Genomic DNA, 22,972 nt, shown 5'->3' with positions numbered 1-22,972 from the left:
CCAAGATCAAACAAACGCTTAATGCAATGATGCTTGTTAAAACATTGTCGTTAACGTCTAAAGAAATAAAAATCAATGTTTGGTTGCCCTAATGAGTAGCATATGGAAGCATAGTCGAATGTAAAAGACACAACCTAAAAGTCAATGCATATTTGTTTATGACACATACTACTCAGAAACATAAAATGTAAAGATGGGGGTTTTGTTTATTAATTAAACCTAAAACTTGTAGTGAAATAACTTTACAAAAATTCAATAATAAAAAAGTATTTCAGCTCTACTGCGACTCTCGTAATTATGCAATCAATTCAAATCTAGCATATGGAAGCATGATCTAGTTATTTAAGATGTGTTCCATCTAAGCTGATATTGAAAACTACTAACAAACTCTAGTAAGTTCTCTTTTACCTAGTTAATTAACCAAAACAAGCTTTTCGGTTAATCCAAACATTTTTACTAACTTAATTAAACAAACTCTTAATGAAATCAGAAAAGCAGCATCATGAACAATGTAAAATTCCCACTAATATTCAATACTAATCACAAGCTCGGAAGCATAATAATATGTGATTTTCACTTTATATTAGAATTAAATCCCACCACGGAACCAATCTGATACTTGTTACGTATTACCAATTTATCAAAACAATTACGGATTTCAACAACTGATTAACTAGAATGATTTAATCCTAATCAGGTAATTAGTCTAAAAAGAACTAAAAATCAAACATTTATAAAGCACAAAACTGAAACCACTAGATAGACTCACAAATTAAAAACGAAATCTTAGATTAAAAACATAAAAGTTGATGTCTTTTGCATAATTAAAATCTAGGGTTTTTAGCTAGATGTGATTAAAAACGATCTAAAGCTAATAAAAAGAAAGACTAAACAATTAAAACTTATTAAACTAATTGAGACAATTGATCCACAGTCTTCAAATCTTCAAATATCGATAGAAAAGTGCAGAAATCGCCAACAAAATCGTATGGAAAGGGTTTCTGAGCATCTCTTCTGAAATTGGAATAAAAATAGGGTATTATATGCAAGACAACAACATCAAATGAGTATTCTTAGAAAACACGTAATGGGAGCATCGTGCTTTTAGTGAAAATTGTCACTTTTGTGTTTAATGAAGTATGTTGCTATTTTGGGCATTTTTTCGAAGCACGGGCCGTGCTTTGGTGTTCAGGGTGTGTTTGGTCGACGTACTCAAATAATACTCCCAATCTTCGAAATTCAGAAAAATGGAATTTAATGGGTGACACACAGCCCATGCTTGGGCTTCGTAGATCTAAGATTTCAAAAACACTTTAGAAATTCTTCAGAGGTGGAGCATGACCCATGCTTAGTTAGGCATAACCCATGCTTGGTCTTTTCAGCATTTCAGCCCAAGATACGCTCCAAATATATATATATATATATATATATATATATATATATATATATATATATATATATATATATATATATATATATATATATATATATATATATATGTTCCGGATATGCTCTAGTTATATCCAAAGACTTTTAAACTACCGCTCCACTTTAAATTACCTGAAATAGACTCCAAAACGTGAGGAGTATGAGAATTCTAACGGCATACATGAGTTGTCCGTTATCTAAACGAATGCAGACAAAAATGCAAAAATTATGAAGAAAAGCACAAATAAAAACTAATATAAAAATGCATAAAGTGACATCTAAAAATGCCTAATAACGTTAAAAAAAAAAAAAAAAAAAAAAAAGTGGGCTCGGTAAGAGCTCGACACATCCAACTTGTACTCGGCAAACACCGTGACATGAACTCGGCATGTCGAGTTTGGAAGGGCAACTCGACAACGGTACACCAAACTCTCTTCTTCTTCTTCTTCTTTTTTCTCTCTCTCTCTCTTCTTCTTCTTCTTCTTCTTCTTCTTCTTCTTCTTCTTCTTCTTCTTCTTCTTCCTCCTCCTCCTTATATCTTCTCCCCTACTCGGCTCTTCTTCCTCCTTATATCTTCTCCCCTACTCGGCAGAATAGGCCCTCTATTATTCTTCCTCACTTTTTTCCCTCTTTTTTCCTTGCTATGTTTGAGATGGAACTCGGCAGGAGCAACACGACTCTCCCAGCCTAAGAAAACAACTCATTATATAGTTTGAATATGTATGATTGCTCATGTTGGTAGGTCCAAAATCATGAACAACTAATGACCTATCGAAGCATCACGCCTGATTTTCAAAAGTTTTAAGAAAGAAAAGAAAAGAAGGTAAAAGAAAATATGAAGAGAAAAAAGGGAGTGAAATGAAAAGATATTGTATTTTGACGTTCCAAAAGAAAGAAAATGAAGGTTGTGTTTTAAATGTGGAAGTAATGGATTTTTCCAACCTTATCAACCATTTTGTGAGCAATATGTTACATCAACATTTCTTTCTCTGCTTATTCTATATTGCTCAACCCTCAACACAAAGAGTCCGTATTTTCCAACCCACGCAAATTTCTTTTAAAAAAGTATTAAAACATTTAATAACTTAAAATTAAATTAACAACAATATAACTAAAAATAACATTCTATTAAAACAAGCACACTACTAAAAATGAAAATTTAAAACCTAAATACGATGATTAAAAAAATAGGTATCCATAAAAGTTATGTAGGCATGTTCAATGTTATCAACAATATCCGAACGATGTTGGTGGTGGATTTTTGAGTTATGTAATTCCATAATCATACATGGAGTTACTTCTTCTTTAGTGGGAAGATCGGTATCATTACGAGATATAGAGTATCACCTTCATTTCTTCAGTATTATCTGAGTTTTGTCAATGAATTTTACAGTCAAATTGTTATTCCTACGAGGTCCTATGCTTCTTTTCTGAAACTTATTCCAAAGGTGTCAAGTCTGATGGTGGTTATAGAGATTACGCTTATTATCTTGATTTGGTCTAATAATAAGATCATTGTTAAGTTGTTGGCCAGTAGACTTGCTACAGTTAGAGGTGTCAAAAAAATCCGAACCCGATTAACCTGAAACAACCCGAACCCGAATAAGGTAATTAGGGTCGGGTTTAATAGGGTCAGAACTCTTAACCGGGTTATTCGGGTTAACCCGACTAACCCGAATTATTATTAGGGTTGGGTTTAGGATTAATTTTTTCAAAACAATTTTCGGGTTTTGGGTCAACCCGATTAAGAATTTATTACCAAAACTTTTTTTACTGCGTTGAATGACATGAATTCAAGATCCCATGAGATTTTACAACTAATACATATTTCTTATTTAAACAAACAAGAGAGTAAAATTACTATATATAGAGATGTATAAAATGGTATAACTTTCATCTCCTCTTAATGCAGTACGGTTGTGTTGTAACAGTTTTACTAATTTTATTCGTTGTTTACATTACTAATATGGTAAAAGAAACTCCAAAAATACATATTGTATACCAACTTTACATTTTAAGTACCTGTACATGTGGATTATGTATTAAAATGGCACAACATAAATTTCAACCTCAACCCGACTAACCCGATTAACCCGACCTTACTGACCCGATTAACTCGTACCTTACTAGGGTCGGGTTTCAGGTGAATATTTTTTCTAGAAAACCCGACTAACCCGACCCGTTCAACTCGAAACCCGATTAACAACCTTAGCTACAGTAATGGACAATGTCATTAGTCAGGAGCATTAAGCTTTTGTAAAGGGGTGTCCGATTCTTTTTGGGCCCCTTATTGTGAATGAGCTAGTAGATTGGTTTAGCATAAAAAAGAAAAGGATGTTACGATTGAAGATAGACTTTAAAATTCTTATGACCCGTTGAATTGGGATTAAGTGAAGTAGACTATATATTTGTTTTTCCTCTTCTAGGGGTTATATTTTACTAAATCGGAGCCTTACTTAAGAATTTCAATTAAAGAAGGGTTTACATCATAATGACTCTCTTTCACATTTCCTATTCATTATAGTCATGGAAGCTCTTTATGTTGCTATATATATATATATATATATATATATATATATATATATATATATATATATATATATATATATATATGACGTTATTGTTGATAATATGATTCATGAAGTGAAGATAGGGAATCGGGGTATGGTTGGTCATACATTTTTCATCTTGATGATGTTATTTTTAGGGTTTCATTCTGCCAGTCCTACTCGTCAAGTTGAGTCTCTCAACTCGTCAAGTAGACTTCACAACCTGCGTCCAATGACATTCCTATTCGACGAGTTTGGGGCCTCCAACTCGTCGAGTTTCTATACACAAGTGAATAAAATTTTGAATTAAATACATAATTAGGAACCGGGCGTTACATGTAACTTGACATATTCACTTAATATTTAACTCACATCACTAAGAGTTCTACAAAGCACAAAGCAAGCAACATCCGTGCAGTAACACTCCAAGCCACAGAACAAAAAGGACATCCCCAAGCTCACTTACTACTAACTATGCTAGAAACTTCCAATCTTACTTTCGGTTGCCTTATGCATGCAAATTATCCACAATAAAGGATCAAATAGACTGTCAAATAAAAGACTCTACCCTGAGACCACAACCAAACGCGGAACATGAAATAATGTCAAATTAATCATTCTATGGGCTATATGATCCTAATCGTATAGAATTTCTAAAGCATACACTTAGCAATAAATTCTCCTAGGCTGCAAGGCATCACATATCAGACCAATCTATCATGCAGTTCCTGAAAGTATCCATAGCCTCATCCTAGCATTAAAGCATTAATATAATTTATCATATCAATATGTATGAGTATATGGGAATCACTTACTTGAGCTCGGCTGATTGCATGCATCACACCTCCTTTTTCTTTATAAAAATCTTTTCAAAAACTTATTTTCTTTAAAAAAAATCTTTTTAGAAACTTATTTTCATTCAAAAGGTTACCAATTCCTCAGTTTGAGTTCAAACATATCTGAGAGTGTGACTGAATCTGTCTAACCAAGGCTCTGATACCAACTTGTAACGTCCCAAAAATCCAAACTAAACTTTTCATTTTTAAAACAAATAATCATATGACGAGTTGTTCCAAAACCGATCAAAGTGAATATATTATTTAAACATCAGAGTAATATCATGAATTGCCAATGCGGAAAACTCTAGGGGATGTTGTGCTGTCCCGCCGGGCCATTCCCTTTTGAACTGAAAGTACCCAACACCATAAATATGAAATCGTAAACACAAAGCTTAGTGAGTTCCCCAAAATACCGCATATCACATATATATACAAATATAGTAGCACATGATTGTGTCGGGTCCATATCAACCCAGAGTCCATAATGACTCTATATATCAATTTGTAGATGTGTCGGGTCCGTATCAACCCCGAGTCTGAAATGACTCCGAGCCCATATAAATCAATACATAAATCATATGAGCATATAAGCATGAGTCACAAAGAAAACAAGTACATACAAACATATCAATAAGTGTCACAAAGACAACCATCATCCTAAAAACGTAATCCAGTAGGCCGACATTGGTGCATTCGACCTACGAGTATAGTGAAGAGACCCACCTTACAGTCTGAAAGAATAGTTGCACCGATCACTGCTCTAAAATCTATCTCTATCGGTCACCTATACAATTAACAAGAACCCAAATCTCAAACTATAAATCAAATTACCCAAAATGCCCTTAGGTCAAACTTGGTCACCCCCGATCAAAGTCATGGTCAACAGTCAAGGCCCAAAAGTCAATATTTCTTCCCAACAGAGTATGCCCTACGTACTCTGATGTTGACCAAAAGCGGAGCACTGGCCGTGCACGCGTAACGTACCACCAAGTACGCCCAACGTATGTAGCCCAGTCCCAAAAACTCCATTAAGAGCTTATTCCATTAATCCCTTACCTCCAAAACTCAAATCCAAGCCCAAAATGATGCCCTAAGTCATAAAGTTTCTAACTTTATGACTTTGCATGGCTATAAAGTGCTTAATATCCATAACTCTAAGTTCTTAACCCAATAAGACATCACAACTCTTGTATGGAAGGGATAGAAAGGTCAAGATCACATTTTAATGGTTCATAATAACTCCATAATGGATAAGGTTTCCAACTTTGTCTATTAGAATGGTCCCCAAAACAATATCTATTCTTTAAGTCTCAAAGGGACCCAAAAGTGCATCTTTTTCAACTTAATCCATTAAGTCCAAGTCTCCGACCTTTAAATTTGAATCAAAATGATGTTTTAGATAGATAAAGTTTCCAACTTTATCCATAACAAGTTCATAAATATCATGATCTAAAATTTATGTACTTAAAGTGATCAAAAGCTCATAACACCCAAAACTTGCTAGATCTAACAATTTTATCATCAAGATTCAAACTTTATACCTCTAGAAGAAAGATCAAGACAAACAAAATCTGGATCTACAAGCTCTAATACAACCAACACTTCTTCGATGAGTTCTTTCTTTTCCAAGGTGCACCAAGAACATTCCAAAGCACTTAAAAACACCTTCTTTTTTATTACAAGGCTCAATCTAGGGTTAGGTTTTAAGAGAGGGTGTTGGAGAGGTGGAGGCTGAGAATGGAAGGGGTTTGAGGGAGTTAAGGAGCTTAAATAGGGCTCAAACCATGAAAATAGGGTTTGGGCATTAGTCACGTACGCCGAACGTACTCAACTTACGCCTAGCGTACTAGAGATGCCCTAGTACGCCCATCATACACGTTGAGTACGCTCAGTGTACCCTGCTCAACCCAAAACCGCCCTAACTTCAAACGGTCATAACTTCTTCGTTTCAACTTTGATTTCGACAATCTTTATATCCATGTAAAGGTGTTGAGAATCTCTACAACCTTTTCAACGCTCTTTTGCGTTAAAACTTACCAAACGTAAATCCAAAATTCATAAAAGGCCTGAATTATCACTTTACGGTTATACCATCGGGCTCCAAAACACTACTTAAACTCTCGGATCACCTAATCTACATTACCCACATTCAAAGAAGGTCTAAATTTCTCTTTCCCCAAGGCCCGAAGCTTTATGATAACTGATCTTCGGGTCAGAGCCCTGAATTACGAAATGATTCAAAACAGGGTGTTACATTAAGCTTTTGAGTTAATTAAATTTTGTATGAAGATTGATGGGGTATACACACACACACACACACACACACACACACACACACACACACACACACACACACACATATATATATATATATATATATATATAATGGTAGGTAAGAGTTAGTTGTATATATGAAGCGTTGTGGTGTTAGAAAACAGTTGGTTGTATTCATAAAGAATAGTTCCAAGTAAAAGTTATTTGTATTCACAAAGAGCATTTGTACCATTATACCCCTGTGAAGTTGCAGTTAGTAGGTGATGGTTGGAAGACCCGTAACTACAATTAAAAAAGAACTCTCTAATTTCAAAAGAATGTTCAAAATACCAAACGATATTGTTGTATCTGTTTTACCTCAAAAATAAAGTTTGGTAAAATTTTGACTTGGTTCAAATGGCTTTTGGGTTGCAATTAAACAAGGTTACACTTGAGAATACTACGCATTTGTACTTGTTTATATTTATTGTTTTCCTTTATCCCGAATTGTCTCTGTTTTATCTCAACATATGTATGAATAAATGTGAAAATACTCCTAAACCTTAAGCCACATCTAAATGTTTTGCCTTTATTTCCAGATTTGAGGCAAGAGGCATAACATGGATAAGGTACACGTCTCCAATTGATAATATAGGTTTTATAATATCAGAAATTATAAAACCAATCTCGTATGAGCACACACAAAGATCACAAAAGTTTTGTCAGGCTGTACTGTGTACTGTTGTTATAACAGTACAGCCTGACAAAACTAATGGTTAAATATAGTTCATAAGAAAAGTTGAATACATCAAAACATCTCAAACATGTCAAATCTTTGATAATCTAAAGATTAAAGTACCAACAAATTTACAAGCAGATAGTAAAGTTTTAGAGGTGTGATTTAGCTCTTTATCATACGTGTTCTTGACAACCTGCAACATAAGAGACATGAACATAAGAATTTCGGTTTGACCATGTGAGAAAAAGGTCAAACACACAATGACACATAACTCATAACTCACACTAGTTGATTCTTTGATTTCTTTCAACACCATTATGGTCTTCTCTGTTATTTTCATGGACTTCAAGGCGTTCAATTATGTTTGCGATTCCTTCATTGATTTCTCTTCTTACTTCTGAACCAATATTTGACATTGATGGTGGACTCTTGTTGAAAAGTCTCTCCTTCCACCCTCTTGTACTTTTTGATAGTGATTCTTTATATCTTTTTTCATAAATTAAACTTATTTCAGAGATAGAATTTGGGTTAATAATATATGCATGTCATAATTTATAACAATTTGTACCTTGTTGAAATGGCATTGAATTTAGATTTCCATGTCTCTGAAGCTGTTTGCAACTCTGAAGGCCCTGCTGTATCTTGATTAGGTGGAGAAGATAGATTGCTTGAGTTTCTATAAATAGAAAACATTAAAATAAGAAGAAGATGCCAAAATTAGCAATCTATGATCTTATAGCATTGATTAGATTACTTAATTGTAAAATAAAATCGATAAATACCTATGAATAACCGATGTTCCTTGTTGACTTTGACTAATTGAATCATTAGTCATGCTAGATGTTTCACCTCCACGACCCGTAAACAGGCCCGATCCACTAACAGGCCCAATAACAGCGGGCCCACCAAGTTCTTCAGACTCTTCAACCGGGCCACCAGAGCCCGCCATGGTGGCAGGTGGGCCCGCATTGGGACTAGTGGAAAAAACCAAGAACTGGGGTCGACCCTGACCCTGACCCTGACCCGGACCCGTTGACCGGTTTCTTGACCCGTCCCTCCGGCCCACATGGCGGGCCCGGCCCATGGCGGCTGCAGCCGCCAGATGTTGAATGATTCGATCCTCAAGTTCGCTATCATTCACACCAACTGGCAACTGAAGAAATGGAAATAAAAGTGTCAAAAAAAAAAAGTTTTAATTTTTATTGCAAAAACAATCCAGAAAGATGACACACATGTTGTAGTTCAAAGTCACCGAGTGTTGGGTGATGAAATATTGTGGAGTTTGAATTTCTTGTGGGGTTGAATCTGATTCGCCTTTCTTGTTCTATTGCCTCCAATAATTCTTGACTACACATATTGCGTAAAAAATAAGAACACAAAATATGAAATCTTGATTTGAAAGAAGATTAGGTCACCTTAAAGGATCCTTTAGGCTAATGGCTTGCCAACACATTGGACAATTAGAGCTTCTTTGACACCTATTAAAGAAAATGTATCATAAGGTTTATTTAGCTCATGAGTTATGAGCATAGATTATAATTCTTGAAATTCCATGTAAAATTCAAGAAAATATAGCAAAGTGAAAATAATTCAAGAAAAAAAAGTCATCGTGTGAAGTGTCATACCATTCAAGAATGCATTGAAGGTGGAATTCATGCTTGCAACTTGTCACCTACGACATAGGAAACATATAAATTACCATGAATTGTGTATTTGTAAGTTATAAATTATAATTAAAGAAAGAAAACACGATGATATATAAATAGAAAGAATAAATATATTATTACTGTTCCCGGATCGCTATCACAAAAAGCTTCGAGGCAAATGCTACAAGAATCTTCACAAGCTTCTTGTATTCCTCCTTCTACGAAAGCTGCAGGAGAAGTTAGATGAGTCGCGTTTTCGCCTTCTTCAATTTCTGGAACCTAATTAACCACGAAAAAACCATTAATTTAACATTAAAAGACATGCAACGAATATCCATAGTTTCCCCAAAGTAATTTTTAATTGTATACGAGTTTATCACATCTTTAAAACCCTTTAAGTTTCACCAACTTCAATTCTAGGCTAATTAATCGCCAGTTGACAATTATAATCGGTAATAACAATCATATACAATTCATATGATAAAGATAGAACATACCCATATGAAAAAAATATCAAAACAAGAAAACCCTTGAAGAGAAAGAGTTATGGTTAAAGATTTTATCAATACCAAATCATGACATGGTCGATAAACGAAAGTAAATTAAGAGATTAATTTATAAACGACAGATAGCAGATGGATCCAACCGATTTTTGTGTGGAATTAATTGTAAATTTACCTCCATGGGAATAGAAAAAAATTCCAAATATTGTGATCAATAACCCTAAGAACTTCCTTGGAATTAAAGATCAAAATTTAGACTTTTCGATTCTGTGAGACGGGAGACTACCAGAGAGTTCTGAAGAGGAAGAAAAATCAAAGCTTTGATGATAATGAGAGAAAGTGACACCGAGGGAAGATAGCGTTTAGGCAGAGTTGGAGGAGTGGAGAGATGAAAATGAAAGTACAACTTTACCTTTTGATTTTTCCAATACCATTCATCCACCTTCTTTTACACTGTCTTGTCGAAAAAAATAAATAAATAATAAATATTGGGAAATTGAGGAATCCAACCATTTTTTTTTTTAATGTTATATATATATATATACTAGCCGTTATCCGCGCATAGCGGTGGGGACAAATAGTTTCTTTCAACGATATTTTTTTAAAGAAAAATGTTATGTTCCAAAAGAAAGTTCATGTCGTGGGTGAGAGGAAGGACGGTAGTCGTGATAGTGGTTGATTGAAGGCGAAAGGAGGCAGAGCGGCTGTGGTGGTGGTGGTTATACTGTCTTGGTTACTGGTTAGGGTTCTTCGAGAGAGTGTGCGTATATTTCTTACTTTGAAGGGATTACGAAGATAGATGTTATGAGATTGTTTGTTACCAATGTGAGAGAAGAGATCCTCTATAAATTGTTGACATTGACCGCTTCAAATGGTTGAAGTGTTGAGATTGACGGGTTCAATTTGCAAATGAATTCTTCTATTAATTTGATACGAGATTTTTAAGGGATAAATGATATGGTTAAAGTTTTAATATTATTATATTATAAATGGATTGTACTTCAAGCTTAATAGTTTGGACATCTTTAAAAAATAATATTATTATATTCAATCTATTTATAGAAATAGTTAGATTTTTTTTATAAGTAGTAAAGATATATATAGGGTAAAATGAATATACCTAACAACCTTATATAAGCTTAGGTACCTAACCACATCATACTACGTAATTTTTTATCATATTTGCATTGTAATCACCCAAAGTTCTTAAAATTCAACCTCATAACTTGATTGCTTCCAAAATCTTTGGACTTTCACCATTATCTTCCTTCAAATGATGTCTTTCTATCGGAGACCCCCAGGTGGGCTTCACATACTACCGTTACAAATCAAATGGTGTAGGAAGAATATAATGGTGAATGTCTGAAAATCTTGGAAGTAAATCAAGTTAAGGGTTGAAGTTTAAGAACCTTAGACGATTGCAATGGAAATATAATGCAAAACAATGTAGTATAATATGGTTAGGTACCTAAGCTTATATAAGGTTGTTAGGTATATTCACTTTACCCATATATATATATATATATATATATATATATATATATATATATATATATATATATATATATATATATATATATATATATAAATCAAATGTGAATGACAAATACTATGGTTGTGTTTGTTTTTTTTTTAAAAAAAACTCTTCTAACCTCTTAGTGCTACGTGGCGCAGCACACGCGCAACACTTTTAGGTTCGCAACAGTTTGTTTTTTTGCAGACTTCGGGCTCAAAAATTTCTTCCCGTCCTCTTCCCCACACAGCAGTGGACTTAACTCTTCTAACCACTTCTAATCTCATCTAAAAAAACACCCTATGCCCTAAACAAAAAAAAAAAAAAAAAAAAACGTCGCTGCCTTCTCGTTCGTTCTCCTTCTTCTCGGTAGCCTTCCCAACAATCGATCCATAGTTGGTCCGACTCCAGGCTCGCCGTCGTTGCTTGGTGCTGCCCTCAGTCCGTCAGTTGCCGTTCCCTCAGTCGTCGTCGCCATCGCTGCTTGCTGCTGCCATCGTTCTGCCCTCAATCTTCAACAAGTAAGTTTTTTTTTTTTTTTTTTTTTTTTTTTTTTTTTTTTTTGATTTCTTATTGATTTGAGTACCGATTGTATGAAATTGAGTGCAAATTCTCTGATTTCTTATGCATTTGAGTACCGATTGTATGAATTTGAGGACCAATTTTCTGATTTCTTGCTGCCATCGGTTTCAAAGATCAGGTTAAAAAAAAAATTTCTAATAATTTCTTATACATTTGAGTACCTATTGTATGAATTTGAGTACCCATTTTCTGATTTCTTATGCATTTGAGTATCAATTGTATGAATTTGAGTACCAATTGTTTGATTTGAGTTGGGATTTTGTTGCTGAGATGTTACAACCTTTGTTAAAATCTTTGTTGAATGTAAAATTTATGATATATTGTTCTTTAAACAAATTTTCTGCTGAAATTTATATTTGTTGAATGTTAAATGTTGATTTATGCTGAAATTATAAACTTATATGCAAGATTACATGTTGAAATCATAAATCTTTGTTGAATTGGTCCACCTCTTTGCTGAAATGATTTTTTTAAACTTAATTATTGAATTGTTATCACTTGTATTTCTTGAATAAAGATCAAGTTTATGTTTATATGCAAGTTTGTGCTTAAATTGTTAAACTTATTTGTTGATTGTGTTGTATAATTTTTGCTTATATGGTTTTTTTTGTTCATTCATGATGTATTGTTGTTGAATATGCTAAACTTATTTTTTAGATTATGTTGAAATATGATTAATCTTTGTAGCTAAAGTATGTATTATATATATATATATAAATATATATATATATATATATATATATATATATATATATATATATATATATTTGTTATTAGCAATGGGAGATAAACATACATGGACCAATGAGCAAAAAAAATGCTTATTGCAAACTTGTATTGAAGAAGTGCAAACCGTGGGTAGAAAAGGTTTGAGTTTGCACAAACAATCATAGCACAAGTTAGGAACAACTATTAAGGAAAAAGTATGGTGTGGATTTGAATCAACGACAATTAAAAAACGCCTATGATAACCTTAAAGTTAAATACACAGGATGATTATACTTAAAAAAAAAAAACTGGAAACCTTTACAATCCACAAACAAATACTTTTAACTTAACAAATGAGGAGTGGGAGGACTTTAAAAAGGTATACATACATACATATATATATATATATATATATATATATATATATATATATATATATATATATATATATATATATATATAGACACACACATATATTTATATGTATTTTGTTTATATAGTTGTCATTTATTCTTATATTACTTTTGTTACATTGATTGCGTTTAGGGACATCCGAAAGTCGTTTCTTTGAAAACCGTCCCATTATTGTTTCCAGAGCTTTGTGCAGAACTCTTTGATGGAAATAGTGCATCTGGTAATCTCGGCTATGCCACATCCCAAACACCATCGGGATCATCTTCTTTCCATGGCGCACCACTACAACTTTTGGACTCCCCTTCCATTAACATAGATGAAGATGATTTATTTTCCAATCATACTAGTGAGCATTTTACTTAGACTCCGCCTTCTGCTGATTTACCTTATGTTGCTTCACCTTCTGGTAACCTCAACAAAAGGGCTAAACCCTCAACTCCTAGACCTCGAGCTCCTAGTGCCTCACCTGATCCACCTTTTTGTGCCTCGCCTAAAGCTTCTATTACTGCTGGTGATTTAGCACTGGAGATGCAAAAAGCTCTACGCCATTTGACTCAAGGGCCAACAATTCCCCAATGTTTAGAAAAGCTTGAGTTGCTCGAGTTAGACTCAGTAGACCCTATACGATTTGCTCCATATCACATTTTTGGAGGGACCATGAATATTAGAGAGATGTGGGTAAATTTGCCTAATGATCCACAAATATTAAGAGGATGGATCGAGATGACAACTACAAGTTTAGGAGTTTTAAAGGATGGAAATATTGTTCGTTAAGTTTATATGTTTTACTTGTTTAGGTTTTAATTACATGTTTTGGAACTATATGGTTATTTGCTACTTGAATGTTATTTGTAGTATTTGGTACTTGAATGTTATTTGGTTATTTTCTACTTGGGATTTATGATATGTTTTTTGGTACTTGAAATTTATGTTATGTTTTTTTGGTACTTGAGATTTATGTTATTATCTTATGTTATATTATTATCTTATGTTATTATTATTATCTTATGTTGTTATCTTATGTTATATTATTATCTTATGTTATTATATGTTTTCTTGATTAATAGTTTTGTAATGGATCACGACAAAAAGATACTACTCATAATTCTTATGTACTTGTATGTCCGCTACTTTTGGAAGAGGGGTGTCAAACGAGTGCGGGACAACGATTCGGAAATGACGGGACATGAATTTACGTTAGAGTTACTTCACCATAATCCTCTGCAATGTCTTGAAGTGCTACGCGTGTCTCGTGAATCATTTGTCCGGCTATGTGCTAATGTTAGAGTAAACTACACGTTAAAGGATAGCAAACATGTGTCGGTTGAGGAGATAATGACTATGTTTTTGATGATGATCTGTCATAACCAACGTTATGTGATTATCAAGCAGAGATTTCAACACTCAAAGCAAACAATTCATAAGTTTTTTCATGAAGTGTTGGACAAAATGTTGCTTTTCGCACATGACATTATAGTACCAACTTCTTTTAATCAGAATCCAAACATTCCGGGACATAATAGGAGGCTACGACGGGTGTTCAAGGGAGCAGTTGGTGCACTTGATGGCACTTTGATACATGTTGTTGTCCTTACAAACAAACGAGATTTATATAGAAGTAGGGGAAAAGGCGATTGTTACCAAAATGTATTGGAAATATGTGACTTCAACATGATGTTTACGTTTGTTGTTGCCAGTTGGGAAGGGATAGCACACGATTCTAGAATTTTATCAGAAGCATTAGCAAATCCACATGCACCATTCCCGCTTCCACCTCCAGGTAAATTTATGGTTATTTAAATAGTTTTATCTTTATTTGAAAAATAAATGACTTTTTTTTTGTTTTACAGATAAATATTATCTTTGTGATGCCGCCTATGCAAATATTCGAGGTTTTATGGCACCGTACCGTAATGTTAGGTATTGGCTTGGAGATTTCCGTCGAAGACGTGCATTAACGAATAAAGAAAAATTTAACCATGGACACGCAAAACTTCGGAATGTCATTGAGCGTGCTTTTGGTGTCTTGAAAGCACGATTCCCTATATTGAAGAGGATGACACCATTCTCGTTGGTTACACAACGAAACATTACCCTAGCATGTTTTGCGCTTCATAATTTTATAAGAAGAGAGGGACTACATGATGAGTTTTTTGCACGATATGATGAACCAAATGTCTCGGTTCGGAATAACAATGCAATCGTTGATAATGATGAAGATGAGATTGCAACACATGGTACTGTAGCGGACCGTGAATATATGAGCCAGTTACGGGATGAAATTGCCGAACAATTGATGCAAAATATGGTATAAAATTATTAAAGTTTGTTTGTATGAATTTTATTTAAAAATGTTATTGTAAGACTAATTTCGGTGTTTGAATTTTATTTAAATGTTTTAAGACTACAATTATTAAATTTTTGGTATTAACAAACTATTTTTGATTTGTTAAATTAATTTATTTTAAATTTTTTAATATCTGCAGCAGTTTGCAGACGTTAAAAAAACAAACATGCTTCTCATTACAGTCTGCAGCACTTTGGTCCACCTCTTCTACTGCAGAGGGCTGCAGAGGTGGTCCACAGACTTCAAACAGTTTCACTTCGGAAAAACAAACAGCACCTATGTGAATGTATTGTATTTTAGGGTACACGATATTAACATAGGATAACATGTACAATATAATTATCGTTAATTAATTATAAGGCAATTATGATATTTGATTAAGAAAGAGAAAGTACAATTACTTATATTTTAGTCAACTAACTCAAATTAATTTACAAAAAATCAAACAATTAAATATCTAAATTAATGTTTTTAAAAAATAAATAAATTATAAAAAACTCACGAATTAAATGTATACAGTCATCAAAATTTTAAACAAACGATTACTATAATCATTATTAAAGAATATTAGATTTATGTGTATATATAATATATTCTTGAAAATTATGTATACATGAGTCTTGAAGAATATGTATTCTTAAAAATAAGGGGAGATGTATTCTCTAAGAATACATATTCAATAAAATTACATAGACCCTTTTGTAAAAATACATATTATGTGAGAATAAGTAAGAAATTGTTATTTTTCAATCAATTTTGATTCTTATTCCGAGTTTTTAATCAATTACAATGTGACAAAAATGGTATTTTCATAAGAATGATTGGTAAAAGTTCACAAACCACATGACATTTTATTAGAATATGAACATTACACAATCTGATTTTTAAATTAAATTTATTTAAAACAATGTTACATATTCTGATCTATTCTTTAAGAATATACAAACACTTTTTAAACAAAAAATAGAAATTCTATAAGAATAGAAGAAGTTAGACACATTCTTGAAGAATAACAACATTTTTGCACCATCAGCTGAAGAATAAGAACATATGATGATAAACAAAGCTTTCTTTTTGGCAGATCAACGACCATTACTCATGTCCATCCCACACTCCATGTGAAATCATTGATTCTTGCAATGAATCTTGTTGGAATCTAAAACATAACATCATTACATCACTCAAACAAATGTGACCAAAGGTAATGACAAACTGAATTAAATAAGTCTTAAAAATTATTACAGAAAGTAATGATGAACCGGATAAAACACTCACCATATCCATTTAAGAATCATCAATTCCATTATATTACACAAAACAAACAATTTTATTTTTCATTTAAGCAAAACAAACCATTCCATTCATTACTTGATACTATCATACCAAATCATATAAATCTCTTTGAAAAGTCACAGAGAAGTATCCAACTAATTTTACCAAAAAATCGAGAATATCAAAACGATTTTGTAAGCAAAACATCACTTCATCATTCTTTTTTACTTAATGGGACATCATTTATTCTATTAAGCTATGTATGTGTTGTTTATGCAAATGCATTCTTTTAAGCTTCCCAAAATAACTATTGTTCACATTCTTTAGTATATTCAGAAGCAACAAACTCTAATCAAAATAACATATAGGACTTAAAACATATAAAAACCAACCTAGTTTTATTTTCATCAAACAATACAAGAAGCGATTAAAGACTAAATTAGCATTCTCTTATTTGGATTCATGATCAAGAGACTAAATTAGCATTCTCTTATCTGGATTCATGATTAAATAACACAAGTAACTACTAAAAAAACCACCATAGCCACTAGTTATTATTCAAGAATTAAAAGAAAAAAAAAAACTAAATTTTGAAATACTAATTGAAAGTAACAAAAAAACAACCTGGCTCAATTCACAAATATAAATTATTTCAATCCAACTCAATTAAGATGTCAAACCAAAGAGGTAAATATACATACCAAAATCATATAATCAGATAAAGATTATAAAATTAGAAACAAACAAAAGATTTACATACCGTATTCGTTGGAGAATGATAGAATTGTTCCAAGACTCCAATTGATTTAGAAATTATTTTTTTGTGATGGGAGGCAAAAAATATGTATGGATGAGAAATCGTCAACAATTCTGTAAAAATCTGATAATTAGATAAATTATAGAATCGGTTACGATGGGGGCATGAATGAATCATATGAGAAATCATAAAGACCATGTGAATCTCAACCCGAATCAGTGTCTAATGAATCCTTTAAAAATCAAGTGAATATGAAATTGTGTTTGCGTAGGGATATATGAGAAGATAACCTGATTGAAATAATTTTCGGGGTCGTCTTCCTCATCTCAAAAAGCGCCATCAAGACCTGCATCCATTAAACATAACAAGACCATTCAAATGCCTATTAGAATGCAACACCGTAAATTTTCAAAACAAAATTTTCATTTAAAATCATGTAATCCTCATAATGCATTTCACAAAAAAATCTCATTATCAAATTTACAATTCAAGACTCCATAATTGTTCGGTTAAAATCCAGGATCCTCAAAATATAGCTCTTTCTTTGGTGTGTACAATCAAACCGACGCCTTCCCGCGATTCTGATAAAAACCTAAAACACATAACACATAACACAGTAAGCACGAAGCTTAGTGAGTTCCCCAAAATACCACATACACCATATTAACCACTTGAGGCTATAACTCTGAAAGACCCTCCAATCAATGTGTCTCAGTGGGACCCTCCAGTCCCACAACTCTGATGGACCCTCCGGTCCTAACTTTGTGGACCTTCCGCTCCTAATTCTGTAAACTCTGAATAACACATAACATAGCATATATATCACACAAACAAAATGCATAACTCAAGTAAACACATAAGACCCTCTAGTCACTCATAAATACCACTCAAGGTAAAGTATAATGAGAAGACTCACCTAGCAAGCAGTAAGCAATCATCCTCCAACTCGCATCTCGAACTAGCCACTGCCTAACACATAGGGTAAATATCTCTAATTAATACTCCATTCTCGAATCTAAGTAACCAAATGTTATTCTTCTCTCTCTAACTCTTGAATTGAGTAAAAGACCATTTTACCCCTCCATGGTCTCCATTACTCATGTTGACCAACCCTAAAGTCAACATAAGTCAAACTCGGGTCAACAGTCCATGTTTGATCCAACTTGTCGAGTGCACTCTTCCGACTCATCAAGTCCCCTTGTTTCCTCAGAAGTCTCGTGAAAATTCCACTCAGCTCGTCGAGCTGACCACCCAACTCGACGAGTTATCGCCTGGCCGTGAACATCGGGACAAACCCGAATCGACTCGTCGATTCAGCTCATGGACTCAGCGAGTCCATGCAGCTCAATCCTTATTCAGACGATTCAAAGCAGATCTACCACTCCAAACTCTAGATCTAGCATCCCAATACTCAGTTGTCACGTAAAGCTTCGATCTTTAAGTTCATGCATGGTAATTTTGCTCCAATAAACCAAAAAATGATCACACAAGGAGTTAAGCACCATGACCCACATGTGGATGAATAAAGTTGGGGACCTTTGGACTCTAAGGACCTCACAAGGTCCAGATCTAAGGTTTAAACCCTAGAATAACTCTATATGCTCGAAATCCCAACAATGGTGGTAGAAACCCTAATCTTCCATAAAAATGATATCTAAGCAAAATAAATGAGAAAGATGCAAGCTTTTACCTCTTACTCAAGCCCTTGCACGAAGTTACACCAGATCCACTGATTCTCCAGCTTCCTTGTTGGATAATTTCCTCTTCTCCTCAAGAGATGCACTAGTTTACTCCAAGTTTAGCTTCTAAGATTCTCATAGCTCTCTATTCATGTTTAGGGGTTTACACTGGAAGGTTAGGCAGTTGGGGAGACGGAAATGAAGGCATAAGTTCTCTTCTATACGCCCCAACCCTGGGAAATTAGGGTTTCTCTGCCCAGCACCTACTCGACGAGTCAACTCTCTGACTCGTCGAGTCCACTCATTAATTCCAGCACGGCAATTCGATCCTACTCGACGAGTTGGACTCCCAACTCGTCGAGTCACTCCTTAAACTTCAAAAATTTAACCACATGCCAATGCATCTGAAAGTCCGGATGTTACAAGAATATTGAAATTACTTAAAGATTTCATAATATGATTCAAAATTCTTAAGGATTGAAAAGAAAAGTAAGATATTTTCTTGTGCTACAGTCGATAGAGATGACGTGGTAGAGAGAGAGAGAGAGAGAAAGAGAGAGAGAGAGAGATGAACACGGAGATGATGATAAATCAATGGTAAGTGCCAAACTTGTCCCTAAATTAATGGGATTGAGGAAATCTCAATAAATTGTTTTAATAGTTATTAATATAAGGTGTGTAAATTCCAAAACTACCCCTAAACGTTGATTGGACCAGAATTTGTCATACATCCACACAATATTTAAAGTTTATATATATATATATATATATATATATATATATATATATATATATATATATATATATATATATATAGTGAGGTTCAATAGAGAATCATAATTAACCAATGAACCAAGGAACCAATCTTTTTTTCAACTTTTAAAACTTATTTTTTATATAAAAAAAACTAAAAATAGAGAAATTCATAACTTTTTATCATTTTTCCAATAATATCAAATTCGATAAAAAAATTCGTCAAATTCACAATGTGAATATTTGAAAATTCACAACGTGAATCTTAATTCACATGGTGAATCCGAAAGATATATTTAACATTCACAATGTTATGTTATGAATTTAGATATTTTTAGTTTCTTTTTTTCAATAAAAAATAAGCTCTAGAACTTGAAAAAAATATTTGGTTCCTTGGAGAACCAATAATTATGGTTCTCTATTGAACTTTTCCACACACACACACACACAGATATATATATATATATATATATATATATATATATATATATATATATATATATATATATATATATATATATATATATAAGATTAGGTTATTTTGTTTTAGGTAATTATTGTGTGCATGTAAGGAGAATTCTGGACCAAAAGATGAAAATAATGAATGATTATGATTTTGAAGGTCTATGATATTGCAATGGAATATCATGTACCATAACATGACTCAAATTTAATTAAAAGAGTATTTTAGACAATTAACTATATTTAAAAAAGGAAATTTTCGAATTTAAAGGGATAATTCTGATTTTTTTAAAAGAAAAATTAATTCAATTTCAATTCTAATTTAATTTGTAATCATAACTGATTATAACTTATTTTATTATGTCAGAATGCAATTATGTTAGAATGACATTCTCTTAGAATAACAGTTGATGACATCCTTTAAGAATACATAAATAAGAAGAAAACATAAATAATTACATTATGAAACAATATACAAAATCGATTCTTGAACTAATAATATATCAAATAATTATATTCTATGATTGTGATACAAAAAGAACATTCTTGAATAATAACAACATTCTGAAAGAATAACAAGTGTAATTCTTAAAAAACAACAACATTCTTAACTGTGAGTATGATCAATCTTTGATTCATTCTTCACGTCATTCCTATAAGGTCTTCAAAAATCAGGCCTGTATACACAAACAAACACACAGTGGTTAACGTTGATCCGTTAGGGATTTCTTGTGTGAGAAAGGAAGCGACAATAAACATAGATTACATGTTCCTTGCCAGAAACAGATCAGAGAGGGACATTCCAAACCTAAAATCAACCCCAAATGGAGTTCGACCTCTTCCAGTAGGTGTGCAGCGATGAGCTCTAAGCTAGGGTTTTAAGTTGTGCATTGGTGGAGAGATTGTGGTGAGATGGTGGTTCGATGGAGTGGCGGTAGTGTGGGCAGGCCATTTGGTGATGTCGGTGATTGTGTTTATAGGTTTTCTCCCTATTTGTAGATGATTTATAGGTTGACATAATATATATATATATATATATATATATATATATATATATATATATATGGCTATTTTACGATGTTTTCTAGGTGTGCTATCAACAAATTTGCGGATTATGTGAGAATTCAAATGGAAAACGTCAGAGAGAAAAACTCAGGTCAAGGATACATATGATAAGAGCTGTTATACGATTAAGTTTAAAATTTAATATTATATTATTGATGGCTACTTGTATCATTAGCTTAATGATTTGAACGTCTTAAAAAATATTATTATTATATTGAATCTATTTATAGATATAGTAAGATTTCTTTTATAAGATAGCAAAGATATATATATATATATATATATATATATATATATATATATATATATATATATATGTATATATGAGATCGGTTGAGAACTCATAGTTTTCCGAGAATGCATATGGTTTTTGTGAATTTTATTCGAGTTAAGACAATTATAGGATTACATATACTTATACATGTGTACTACATCAAAAATTGTTATAAAAATCGTCATTTTCACTAATCCGGAACATGTCGGGAATGTAGGATAATCCAAAAAAAATGACGAAATCTAGTTTGAAACGGGTTAAAAGTTATATATATATATATATATATATATATATATATATATATATATATATATATATATATATATATATATATATATATATATATAGGGGTGAGATCGGTTGAGAACTTATAGTTTACCGAGAACCCAATAACTAAAAGTGGAGCATTAGATCAAAATTAACTCATTAAGGGTATAATTTTCATCTTACCGATCTCATTTAATGTTTAACTTTTTTGTTATTGGAAATATTAATAAAATATTCAAAAAACTAACATTAAAAATCAAATTTTAGATTTTTTTAAATGGAGATTTTTTACTTTCTCAAAAACCATGAATTTTTTTAAAAAAATTGAAATTTTTTTTCATTAAAAAAACTGTAAAGCTATATTTTTTTAAAAAAACTGCATTTTGTTTTGCCAAAAATACTGCAATTTAAAAAAAAAAACTGTAATCTTTTAAAAAAAAAGTGCATTTAAAAAAAATAGCAACTTTTTTCAAAAAACTACATTTTTTTAAAAAGTATGTTTTTAAAATCAGTAAATTTATAAAAAATAACTAGAATATTTATAAAAAAACTATAATTTTTTTAACCAAAAAAATCAACGTTTTAAGTGCATATATGCATATTTTTTCAAATGTACATATGCATATTTCTTATACTATAATATTCGTAAGTAAACAATAAAAAATCTCATTTTTATTAATCAACTTATAAACATAATAGTACAAAATTTTTATTTGATGCAAACTAAAATAAAAAAATGCTACAAAGATTCATAGTGTTGTCATTTCTTCATATCAAGATTTTCATATTTTTCTTAAATTTATCACTTTTCATCTCTTCAATACTTTCCATAAATTATTTAAAATCTACAATAAAATTAAAAAAAATGATTAATGCAAGAACACTCACAAAAAATGTACATTTATATGTATATCATGTAAGA

At 32.2% G+C, this 22,972-nt stretch overlaps 2 protein-coding genes across 4 annotated transcripts; one reads left to right on the top strand and one right to left on the bottom strand.

The window, feature by feature from the left end:
• Nucleotides 1–7,852: 7,852 nt before the first annotated feature.
• Nucleotides 7,853–10,373, bottom strand: LOC145001317 (E3 ubiquitin-protein ligase RHF2A-like). 3 transcript variants are annotated; one of them, XM_078960691.1, is made up of 9 exons: nucleotides 10,244–10,373; nucleotides 9,596–9,733; nucleotides 9,434–9,480; nucleotides 9,224–9,286; nucleotides 9,041–9,155; nucleotides 8,591–8,961; nucleotides 8,377–8,484; nucleotides 8,092–8,294; nucleotides 7,853–8,001 (listed from the first exon to the last, which is right to left on the bottom strand). In XM_078960691.1, the coding sequence occupies exons 4-8, from the start codon at nucleotides 9,259–9,261 to the stop codon at nucleotides 8,093–8,095; spliced, it is 834 nt and encodes a 277-aa protein (XP_078816817.1). In that variant the 5' UTR covers nucleotides 9,262–9,286; nucleotides 9,434–9,480; nucleotides 9,596–9,733; nucleotides 10,244–10,373; the 3' UTR covers nucleotides 7,853–8,001; nucleotide 8,092. The 3 variants fall into 3 exon arrangements, with proteins under 3 accessions (XP_078816817.1, XP_078816816.1, XP_078816814.1); XM_078960690.1 differs by having other exon boundaries at nucleotides 8,081–8,294; nucleotides 10,133–10,358; XM_078960688.1 differs by having other exon boundaries at nucleotides 10,133–10,358.
• A 3,977-nt stretch (nucleotides 10,374–14,350) lies between these two features.
• LOC145002447 (uncharacterized) lies at nucleotides 14,351–15,805 on the top strand. Its single transcript, XM_078961720.1, has 3 exons — nucleotides 14,351–14,954; nucleotides 15,025–15,482; nucleotides 15,704–15,805. The coding sequence occupies exons 1-3, from the start codon at nucleotides 14,351–14,353 to the stop codon at nucleotides 15,803–15,805; spliced, it is 1,164 nt and encodes a 387-aa protein (XP_078817846.1).
• The last annotated feature ends 7,167 nt before the right edge of the window (nucleotides 15,806–22,972 follow it).

The sequence above is a fragment of the Lactuca saligna genome, chromosome 6 (genome assembly GCF_052625555.1).
Source record: "Lactuca saligna cultivar CGN05327 chromosome 6, ASM5262555v1, whole genome shotgun sequence".
NCBI classification, from domain to species: Eukaryota; Viridiplantae; Streptophyta; class Magnoliopsida; order Asterales; family Asteraceae; genus Lactuca; species Lactuca saligna.
This window is presented reverse-complemented; position numbering and strand designations above follow the sequence as displayed.

Coding starts and splice junctions, on each gene's coding strand:
- LOC145001317 (XM_078960690.1), bottom strand. Junction 9,481..9,595: donor GTGATAGCGATCCGGGAACA/GTAATAATATAT, acceptor CCTATGTCGTAG/GTGACAAGTTGCAAGCATGA. Junction 8,962..9,040: donor GTGACTTTGAACTACAACAT/GTGTGTCATCTT, acceptor CCATTTCTTCAG/TTGCCAGTTGGTGTGAATGA.
- LOC145002447 (XM_078961720.1), top strand. CDS start 14,351: ATGACGGGACATGAATTTACGTTAGAGTTACTTCACCATAATCCTCTG. Junction 14,955..15,024: donor ATTCCCGCTTCCACCTCCAG/GTAAATTTATGG, acceptor TTTGTTTTACAG/ATAAATATTATCTTTGTGAT. Junction 15,483..15,703: donor AACAATTGATGCAAAATATG/GTATAAAATTAT, acceptor TTCTCATTACAG/TCTGCAGCACTTTGGTCCAC.